This window comes from Bombina bombina, chromosome 4 (assembly GCF_027579735.1).
Source record: "Bombina bombina isolate aBomBom1 chromosome 4, aBomBom1.pri, whole genome shotgun sequence".
NCBI classification, from domain to species: Eukaryota; Metazoa; Chordata; class Amphibia; order Anura; family Bombinatoridae; genus Bombina; species Bombina bombina.
This window is the reverse complement of record NC_069502.1, coordinates 604976086-604988029: the sequence shown is the minus strand read 5'-3', so window position 1 is coordinate 604988029 and position 11944 is coordinate 604976086. Positions and strand designations below refer to the sequence as shown.

The window sequence follows — 11944 nt, the reverse complement described above, 5'->3', positions numbered from 1 at the left end:
GAGGTGAAACTGTAGACCCAGGACTACTGTGTGGACTTGAGCTTTTAAAGCTTTGGTCTGGGCTACCTCTTGATGAAGGGCTTGGTGTTGTAGATGGCTGAACTGGTGAATGCATCATTAAGTGTTGTCTCTCAATTCCATAGCCTATAGAAGGTTTCAAGTATTCTTCATGCAGGTGAGACCGAAATGGATAAACAACTCTAGGAACAAATGGCCTCTCAGGGCTACAAGTCTTATGCAAGTCTGCATTATCATTATCTGGGATAGCAGCCAAAATATTGTTCATTATGACTTCCCTAGGCTTTGGTTGGTTTGTCGTGTTCTTTAGTATTTCTTTCACACTGTGTTCCTTTTTTGATGTGTTTTTATGATGGGTCACATCTTTCTGTACTGTTTGTTCATCCGTATGAAGACTTTGCTCTAAAATTAGGATAAAATAAATAAATAAATATAATTTTGTATATTACAGTGCACCATTACTATGTTGTCTGAAATAATTGTTTTTTTATTGACAAAGCACCGTAAGTTAGACGTGTAGTTTATGTGTGCCAAAAGTGTTATTACAATTATAACATTCAGCTTTAAATAAACCACATGGGTGAAAGTTATATTTGAAAGAAAAGTAACGGACAGTAAAATGTGATAGAGAGATATGTCTCATACAAGAAGATCTAATCAGATTTACCCTAAGAAAGGAAGTGAAGTTGAAATTCTAGAGAACTTGCCTAAAAATGGTTTGTGTTTGATTATTTATTTATTTTAAATTTTGACAGAACACAGTTCATGGTTTGTGTGGTGTTTGCAAACGTGTGAAAAAAGATTAAAAGCAAACCACTTTCTTATTTGTAAAGACATCCTACTTCATATTTTGTATTATAGCCTGAGAACTTTTTTTTTTTAAAGGGCCATGAAACTCAACATTTTTCTTTTACTTATTTTTCATGATTAAAATAGAGCATCTGATTTTAAACAACTTTCCTATTTACTTCTTTTTCCAATTTGCTTCATTCTCATGGTATCCTTTTTTGAAGGAGCAGTTATTCACTACTGGGAGCTATCTTTAGACATCTAATGGACCAATGAAAAGAGGCATTTTCGTACAGCCACAAATTAGCAGCTACCTCCCAGTAATGAATTGTGGCTCATGAGCCTATCTAGATATGCTTTTCAGCTAAGGATGCCAAAACAATGAAGCAATTTAGATAATAGAAGCAAATTGGAAAGTTGTTGAAAATCCCATGCTCTGCCTGAATCATGAAAGAAAAACTTTGGGTTTCATGTCCCTTTAAGGATGCTTTCTATAAGACATGTTTAGTCACAACCTATTAAATTTCAGTTTCTATTTGGTTGCAAAACCACTCACTAAAACTAACACCCATGTAATTAAACATTTTATTATTAGATCATATAACAGGTAGTGCTAACATTCTAAGCATTCTTTGCTATTATTGTGTTCATATACTCACTCAGATTCATCGGCAGCTCCCCAGAGGAAGGATAGTGAAGCCTATCAGCAAAGTCTCTGCAGTACCACACAAGAAGTTCCTGATTAGCTGGAATTGGCTTGATGGTGTAGAAATAGATATTCATGCCATTCTGACAAGCCGCTAAATTCTGCTCTTGGACAGAGTGTGCTGGGTTAACGTAGCGCATCCAGTTACTTTTATCTTCATTATATCCATCCACAAAGTGGTGTAATTCCCCATTTGAATAGATCTAAAATAGGTAATTGGCAATGATTATTACATAATAAAATGAAAAACAAAAACATTATACTCTACAAGAAAAAAAAAGAGTTTGTGAAGCTGGAAAGCAACAGAAAGTGGAGAAAAAAAGACACAACTTGGATAATTTTCCTATAATTAGATTACTCTACAGCATCTACTTCGACTAATAGAAATGATGATTTACTCTAACAAACCTTACTATTTAGCACACGCTCATAATAAAGTATTGAGTCAACTGGAACTATTATATTAATTTTTAATCAGCTGCACTCTCCCAAGTCATCCCAAATCTGGTAATTTATTTTATACACACACACAAAATATATATATATATATATATGTATATATATATATATACACATACATACACACATATACATGCATATATATATATATATATATATATATATATATATATATATATATATATATATATATATATATATATATATATATATATATATATATATATATATATATATATATATATATATAATAGATTAAACTTGCACTCAATGGATTTTTAGAAAAGGTGTTTTGTTTAGCACAAAAAAGTGACGTTTCGGGGATCAATCACCCCTTCATCAGACCAGGTCTGATGAAGTATACATTTCCACTAGCACTCAACTGGCAGCTTTTTCCCTGAATGGTGTTTTTGTGTGTAAGTGTGTGTGTGTATATATATATATATATATATATATACACATACATATATATATATACACATACATATATATATATACACATACATATATATATATATATATATATATATATATATATATATATACATACACATACATATATATATATACACATACATATATATATATATATATATATACATCCATCCAAGAGTATATATATCCATCCAAGAGTAAAAAGCACTCACCCGGTCTTTACAGTATCAATCAAGTTTAATATGTGACGTTTCGGCGTTGCCCCCGTCTTCAGACAACTTATAAGGCAACCCCGAAACGAAACAAGGGAACTCCTCGGCACACCAGAGATGCGATAGGTAAAAACAATTCTTTATTAGATTAGAATGATAAAACCATAATCCATATACAGCAGCTTGATAAAATCATAGTATTAGAACAGAAAAGCAGGGGGAACATCACCCTCCTGTGACATCATACGCGTTTCATGCCTCTGGGGCACTTATTCACTGATGTGTGTGTGTGTGTATATATATATATATATATATATATATATATATATATATATATATATATATATATATATATATATATAATATATATATACATACATACACATACATACACACACACACAAACATACACACAAACACACCATTCAGGGGAAAAAGCTGCCAGTCGAGTGCTAGTGGAAATGTATACTTCATCAGACCTGGTCTGATGAAGGGGTGATTGATCCCCGAAATGTCACTTTTTTGTGCTAAATAAAGCACCTTTCACCATTCAGGGGAAAAAGCTGCCAGTCGAGTGCTAGTGGAAATGTATACTATAATTATTTGCAATACACTCATTTTGTCAGTGCACTGGATGGAGTAAAAGTGAACTCAACGATCACAAGAAGGGAAGTTGGAACAGGGCCAGCAGAATCATTCACACTCTAAAAAGACAAGTGCAGTCTGATGTACAAAAAACACATTTGTCACAATGTATGGATTAACAAACAGTAAGTACTAATATATCAGTCAAAGTGAAAATACCATAAGACAAAACATTTTTTATGCATTGCTCTCATTATGAAAGTGAAGTTAAAGGAAGGCAGCTGATGCACATGAATGCATTACATTATAGTTGGATATAGTCCTACCCAATGCTCTGAAGAAAGATAGTTACATACCAGACATGAACTCATGCTTAATTTAGATGTTGTATTGTGTACTATTTGCATGCTTAGTGGCACACAACACTATAGGGAGAGCCTCAATCCTGGCTTCAATGTGTGGCAAAATGTTTTTTTCTTAAAAGGAACACTTAAGTCAAAATGAAACTTTCATGATTCGGATAGAGCACACAATTTTTAACCACTTTCCAATTTTTTTCCTCTATAAAAATGTGCGTAATCTTTTTATATGCCCACTTTCTGAGACACCAGCTCCTACTGCAAGAATATGTGCAAGAATTCACAGTATATACGCATATGTGTTTTGCGATTGGCTGATGGCTGTCAAATGGTACAGGGTAAAGGAAAATGGAACTAATTTTGAAATTTTAAATCTACTAATTTGAAATTCAGACTAATTGCTTCTCCATTGTCCTTTTATTATGGATTTGTTGATTATGCAATTCTCCTGTATTTAATAGTCCTTTAACACAGACAAGCCTGCCTTAATTCCTTGGCTGCTTAAGCAATATGTTGCAACCCCTAGCATTCAAGGGGTTAAGCTGTATTTTTGTTTAGTTAACTAAAAGTACAAGTACAGATACAGCTGAAAAATACAGAACTAAACACTTTTTTTTCTTCATAAAATAAGAAAGAATCACTTTCTTTTTTGAAGCAACTTCCTGTAAATGAAATAAAAGGGGGAAATACATGTGGCTTCATCAAATAAATAATTGTGAAATTGTGGTCTTTGTGTTGTGAGAATACAGTACACGGCTGTATGAATTTTAAATGAATGTGGGATTTATCTAATTCAGGAAAAGTTGGGTCTCCTGGTGCTGTATTAAAATAATAATAATAATAAAAAGATGGTGGAACGGTGAGGTCACATGTTTAAAGAGAATGAAGCGATTTAATCTTATGATATTTCCATGTACTACTAAACCGATAGAAAATGTGCTGACTCACTGCTCACTTACAAGAATTTGTGTGACTTTAGGGGTTTACTCAACGCCACACATCCTCTCTCTTAATATGTGAGCAAGATGCAATGAACTGTTTTCATTTTATGACATATATTCCCATTGCTGCCAGCTAATGCTGCAGGATGTACATTTTATGATATAGGAAACAACTTGCCCGGTATGTAAAACAAAATATACTGTCAGCATCCCTACATAATGACCAGTCATAGCTATTTACTGTAGTAAGTTTAAAACCCAAAATGTGTAGTAGGTATGTGAATGTATTATTCACACAACAACTTTCTTAGATTTACAAATGCAAATCATATATGAATTTAAATAGAAAAAAGAAAAAATATGTACTGCTCATTTTAAACATCAAAGAGAAACCTGCTGCACATTATAGCACAGTCTCAGAGTTCACCCACACTCAAATGTTCAGCCTTTTAGTCAGCTAACTTAAAATGGTTTTACTAAACCAGTACATAAAAAGCACACATCATCCAATCAGAAGGAAGTCACAGTGGTATCTATGTTTATGCAACTACTGACATAAATTGGTGCTATTTTATTTCACTTCATTTTTCAACTCACCCTCCAAAAATATTTTCTGTTGGCATTCTTTGGAACTGTATCCTGTGTGTATATTTCACCTATGAGTGGTCCAAATCGAGTTCCTTTGGGGATATATTCTTTGCTTATAACTCCAATCACCTTAAAAACAAAAAGATTAAAATGAGCTATAAAGTACTCCTAAATAAACAATACTAGAAATAAAGTATGCTTGTTCTTTTGAATGCAAATCACAGGACCAATGATGATCTGTTAAAAAGCTGATGTGTATACGTTCATACAGATTTTTTAAACTTGATGTTTAATCAGAAAGTACTTTACAAAAAAAATAAAATAGATTTGCATTGCTCTGTTGTCATTTTAATAAATATGAGTACTGTAATTAAAAATATTGCTCCAAATCACAACAGTAGTGCATTTCACATTCAGTAAGAGACATTTTAGCAATATGAGAAGTTTATACAGGTTTAAGAACATTTATAGTGAACATGTCTCTTCCCAAGCATCTGCATGTAAGCCGTATACACATGCCAGCGACAATCGTGCATGCTATAGGTTACCTCTGGAGTGGCAGATGCAACTGCATATAATAAATGTTTCTTGATTAATTAAACACACAAGCATTTCCAGACTGGCTTTTCAAAGGAGTGTTACTAAATCAAAATTAAGTTTATGAACATTTAAACCAATAGAGGGCGATAGAGGCATGGAAAATGAAATGCTAAGTATAAACTACATTGGTACATTTTAAACAGAATATTTAACTTTTTGTAAGCCCATTAAGGTACTTGAAAAACAAGAATTAAAACGTAGATTTTTTTAAAATTTATTTTTTACATTTTAAGCTGCCTGCACTCATTAAAGTGGGAAAAAATACTGCAGAGTGCAGGATGCATGTGTTGGACTGATAAAATATGGGAACTGTCTAATTTAATATAGGACATTGTGGATCAATTTGCAAAATGCAGATTTTTTCTTCTTTTAACGGCCCTCACCTGGAGTTATAAAGTTCACCACCACTTTGGTTTCAGACTTCCCCCACAAAGCAGTCATGTAAGACTATTTCCAGATTTGAGTTCTTATTAACATAGATCGTTTGTGAGAAGTTCTTGAAAAACCCCTTACTTGAAAGAGTCAAGTGAAACGCACCTGGCATTGAAATTTCAGTGACACAGCATATCACGCATGACTTGATCTAATACAGGAGCTTGAAAAGATTCCACATGAACAAACCCCAACATGAAACGTTAAATTACCAGTACACATATACTTGTGTACAAGTATTTACATTCTAGTAGTCCTGATTCAGTGAACCTCTGTGTATAGAGCTGAGCAGACCAGCTTACTGTAAATGGTTTTAGAATCTGCTACTTTAGAAAAATAAATAATAAAATGAGAAAAAAAAAAGAGATAAAACGTGGTAAGCATAAAGAGGGCTTTTTCATTTGCCTGCTATAAACGTCTACATATTTTACTTCTATGGACTCTGGAAAGTGCTTAGAAATCCATTAAAACATTGATAATCTAAACTGGGATGAAACTGCCACTGGAACTAGCCAGCGGTTCCAATGATTCATTGCTAGGGCAAGGCCTTTTCTATAAACACTTTATGAGAAGAGGCAGAGGGCTTTTAGCAAAGTTCATACTTAATCTTCCCCCCTCAGAACCTACTCACTGCTTTCTTTACAGCCAGCATTGACCTCTCTACTGATTTAAAATAATGAATCTCTTTCCCTATACTGGGTCACAGAGAGATGCCTGACAACCAGTGACATTACAGACAAAAAACAGTAACCCATCTTTCACTAACAAATGCAGAAGAGATTTGTGTGTATAGTTATGGGGCAGAAGCATGTGGAGGAAGACTATTCAGCCTGATGATCCAGCTGGAGTGAAATATTTATACATCACAACTTCATATTAAAGCCGCCAACTGACATAGCAACAGAAAGGGCGATTTGTAGTGCAAAAAAAATTTCAAAATAAATCAAACTCTATTTACTGTAAGAAAAATGTAACAAAGTTTTATGGTTTGTTTTTTTTAAAGAGAGACTGTTTTATTCATATGCTTAACCTAAGGGATCCAAAGTAATTTTCTGAAATAATAAACTGCCACCATTCAGGTGCATCACTTTCTATTCTGGCACATTACATTGAACTTTAATAACAGGCATATTGGATTATGTACCAGCAGCAATAAAGAACAAACAGTCTGTAAAAATATCCATTTACAAAGACTATTTTTCCTGACTAATGTTAGAACTGCAGTTTAAAAAGGACGGACTACTTGATTTTATTTATTGTTTAAAAAGATAGATAACGCCTTTACTACTCATTCCCCGGCTTTGAACAACCAACCTGTTTATATTAATATACTTAATGTCTGCCTGTTTCTAAGCCCCTACAGGCCGCCTCTTATCTCAGTGCATTTTTATCAGCTTTTCACAACCAGACATAGCTAGTTCATGTATAACATATAGATAATATTGTGCTCACTCCCATGAAGTTATTTATGAGTCAGCGCTAAATTAGCTAAAATGAAAGTTTGTAAAAAAGCACTGAGATAAGGGGGCAGTCTGCAGAGGCTTAGATACAATGTAATCACAGGAGGTAAAAAAAAGTACAGGTATATTAATATAAATGTGTTGGTTATGCAAAACTGGGGAATGGGTAATAAAAGGATTATCTATCTTTTTAAACAATAACAATTTTCAAGTAGACTGTCCCTTTAAATAATAAAAAGATCTTATTAAAACAGTAGTTACTCTGGCTGTGGAGTATTTTTTTAAATGAAAACTAATGGAATATGTATAGAGAACCATCATGTTCTTGAAACTATTAAATATGTTTATACCAAATACCAACATCACTATATCTCCCCATTATTACTAATTTATAGCAAGAAGTTGCTCTACAGGAACACTGGAATGCAGTAGCACAAACAATGTCTTTGTGATTACCACCCAGCTGATATTCTCTGTAGTACACCCAACTACTGCATAATTACCATATAAAAATGTAAACTCTGTATTGTTCATTCCAACTCACCTCAAAACACATAAAAAACAAAGATGTAAAGAATGCACCCACTCAAGGGCATGTATAAAGTTGTACACTATCTACTGAGACAGTGAAAGAGAGACAAACCTAGAAAACATTACTACATTGATGTGATATTTTTCAGTTATTAAAATAGTAGGGGCTTCATCCTAGCCCCGAAAAAATGTTTAATTACTGTGCTCATTTAAAATAAGTGACACCATACTTTGATTGCACTAAATATGGGGAATTATTCTATAATGTTGTATACTTTGTACTATTAATACTTCCATTTATCCAGTGCTATTGCAATGGTCACTTAATACAACGCAAAGTCAAAGTTTAAAAAACAAAACAACCTAACAAAAAAAAGTAGATTTTTATTTAGTTATTTTTACTGTTAAATGTGTTTTAGGTTATTTATAAGTAAACATTAAAACAGATACAAATAGAAAACATTTTAGCCAAACTGCTTGGGAATGGAAACGTTTGGGTTTTGGATTTGTTTGGATTTTGGAATATTTCCATCTTTAACATGGGACAGTTTATTTACATGACATAATACAGCTAATATATGTAAGCTAAAGGTAGTTTTATATCATTTTAATACTGTTGTATACATAGTACCATCTGACAGATAGTACAGTACTGTAATTAGAAAGGCAATAGTTGTTTCAAATAAATAAATATAGACTATTAATGGTATTTTAGAACACAAACACCAAACGAAAGACACAGGTAGAAAAGATTGTGACTTTTAGGCGGGGAAAAAAGCAATTTTTATCTTTTTTTTAAAAAAAATATTATTTAAAACTTTTGGATTTCAGAATAAGTTTGGATTTTGGAATTCCGGATTTGTACCAGTATTTGGCCAATATGTGCAAATAATCCATTTCTTTTAACAGTAATAATGTTATGTGCACAGATTATGCCACGTTATAACAGAAATCACAATGTTATTTAACATTAGATATTCCATTTAAACTAAAGTAGTAGTGTACACAGACCTTCAACTTCCTAAAGTAAAAGAAAATAAACTGTTTAAATGTACTGACCTCTTTGCAGTTTGATGCATATTTGAAGAGCAGATTCCTGGGTAAAGAGGCTTGTGCCTGAATTCCATGACTTCTTTCTGCACTACTGTCCCACGAATGATCTTTCACAATGTATGTACACTTCTCTTCAAATTCAGCCTCTGGCCACAGGGTCATATCAACTCCTTCCATATCCATTTTCATTGTTCACTATGTCCCCTCCAGTCGGAGAGTTTTAAAGCTAATAATTTCTTTTTGCTGTGTGGCAGCCTGGAAAGCGGAGAGATGACAAGAAAAGAATTGTAAACCCTCATTGTTCTTTAAAAGAGGTGGTTTCCTTTGAGGTGATTTGAGCAATACTTCAGAGTACGATACTTTTGAATTTTTATTATATAGCTGGAAGACCAGATTAGCAAAACAGCCACAAACTCAGTGCTTGACAAGACAAATGATTTGTGTGCACATATTAATCATACACACTCCTTTACATATACTTCTATTTAACAGAAGGAAATATTTTTGTGTAACTTGTACTAAATTTACACTACAAATGTGAACATATTGAAGCTGCTAAGGTAACACTCTTCAACCAACCTGTATTATTTCAAATTCGTATAGAATTCTAACATTGTTCCTTGCAATCTGTGATCTGTCTAAGCATATCTGAGGTCGTGGATGTTTGATGTTCGATTACTATGCATTTGGAAATACTGCCTAAGAAAGTGTCACAAACAAGGAAAGGAAGAGGAAGGAGCTGTTGTCTACGTCTGAATGAAGCTAAAAATGGAACTTGCATGCTACAAGGAGAGGAACTCAGCCTGACTTCCGAATGGGAAAGCCTGAACTTTCCCACCAGCTTCCAGCTCACAAACAACTTTCAAAACAACCAAACCCCTCTCTGACGTCTTCTTTTTCATCCTGCTGAGGGTGAAGAAAAAAAACAACAAAACCCTACATCCTGCCAACATCCCTTGCAGCGACAATATCTCCTAAATTACTGGAAGGAGGTCTCTACTTAACTCATTCATTGCTATGAGCAGCTCTCCAGAAAGCACTGAGAGCTACAAACGTATTTGCACTGCTTGCTGTTATGGAGAGTACATCAGTACAAGCAGTTATATTTTCAGACACTGCATAATGTAAAATATTTTACCAATGTACTTTAGAATGACGATACAAACTGACTTTTACACAGAAACCAATTTAAGTGGCCAAAAATAATCTCAAAAGATCATTAGTAAAAAGTACACATACATACATATTTACAGTATATGTATCTATATATATCTGTGTGTGTTATATATATATATATATATACACACACATACACACATATACACACACTCATATATATATATATATATATATATATATATATATATATATATATATATATATATATATACATACACATATACACACACACACGAACACACACATATATATATATATATATATATATATACACATACATATATATATATATATATATATATATATATATATATACACATACACACACACACTGTATATGTATATAGTGAGATACACACACGCACATATATATATATATTTATATACACACACACACTGTATATGTATATAGTGAGATACACACACATACATATACATATATATATATATATATATATATACATATATATATATATATATATATATATATATATATACATACATACACACACACACACAAAATATATGGATTTACAATAATAATACAAAAAAACCCATAAAAACTAATAAAATCTTTGAAATCGGCTACTGATGAACTAATGAAATCCCAAGGACACAACATAATGTTTTCATTTTAATTGCACACAAAATAAAGATACATAAAAGGTATAGATTAAGCCTAAAAAGCACAACAAACAAATGTCTTACCCAAGCAGTTTCCACACACTGTTCACAAAATAAATCCAACATTGGAAGATCTTCACAAAAGATATTTACAAAGCATTTCCTTTCCCCTGGCTGCTGTACTTGGAAATCAAGCAGCAGACTCCACACCTTAAGTTAGCTCTCCTCCAGCACTCACTGTCTCATACTGCCAGACAGGTGCTATATGCAATGCTTCTGTGCTGAGCAGAATGACTGATTTCCTTCCTATTATTAGCTCAATGGTTCTGTCACGTGGAAGGTGTGGCTAGCCTACCTGGGATAGTAGTCACGGCAGTGCAGGGCATTCTGTGCTAGCCCTGACACAAATGAATGTACACAGATCTATTCACACTTCCAACAAGAACATTTATTAATAATGCTAGATGAAAAAGATGCCTATTTTAAGTAATGAAAATGTCATGCAGGAGTCTTTTAAGGTTAGATACAAATTGCTAATATCACATTTACTTATTTCTATATCTCTCCAGAAAAAAATATTCAGTAGAGAAAAAATAAATTTAAAATTATATATTATATATTTTTTATATACGTATATTTTTTTATATATATCACAAAAGTTTCAATATATGTACAGAAATATGCATAACATTTAAAATGCTTTTATTTAAAAAATTTTTTTTTTTACTGTAAACAAATCTGATAAAGCCCCCAAATTGCTTTAGTATGGGGGGGGGGGGTCTTTACTAGATTAGTTCCTAATATATTCCTGCACATCTAAGTTTAATTGTTAAGTGCTAGGAAAAAACAAAAAACAAAACAACTGCAGACAAAATCTACATTATATGGACAACCTTACTATATAACTGACTTTTTTTTAATTATGCATAGTGAACACTGAAGAGAAATTAGGAACAAGTTACTTGAAGCTGAC

At 32.7% G+C, this 11944-nt stretch overlaps 1 protein-coding gene across 2 annotated transcripts in view; it reads right to left on the bottom strand.

Annotated features, from left to right (window-relative positions):
• Nucleotides 1–11174, bottom strand: part of PRDM1 (PR/SET domain 1) — a 14317-nt gene extending 3143 nt beyond the window's left edge. Inside the window, exons 1-5 of one of the 2 annotated variants that reach the window (XM_053709108.1) lie at nucleotides 11056–11174; nucleotides 9175–9423; nucleotides 5102–5221; nucleotides 1467–1716; nucleotides 1–420 (exon numbers count right to left, since the gene is read on the bottom strand). The exon at nucleotides 1–420 is cut by the window's left edge and continues 680 nt beyond it. In XM_053709108.1, coding sequence (XP_053565083.1) covers nucleotides 1–420; nucleotides 1467–1716; nucleotides 5102–5221; nucleotides 9175–9357 — 973 coding nt within the window. In that variant the 5' untranslated portion in view covers nucleotides 9358–9423; nucleotides 11056–11174. Of the gene's footprint in view, nucleotides 421–1466; nucleotides 1717–5101; nucleotides 5222–9174; nucleotides 9424–9747; nucleotides 9868–11055 lie in introns of those variants that run through there. The other variant, XM_053709107.1, reaches the window with a different exon arrangement.
• Between the last annotated feature and the right edge of the window lie 770 nt (nucleotides 11175–11944).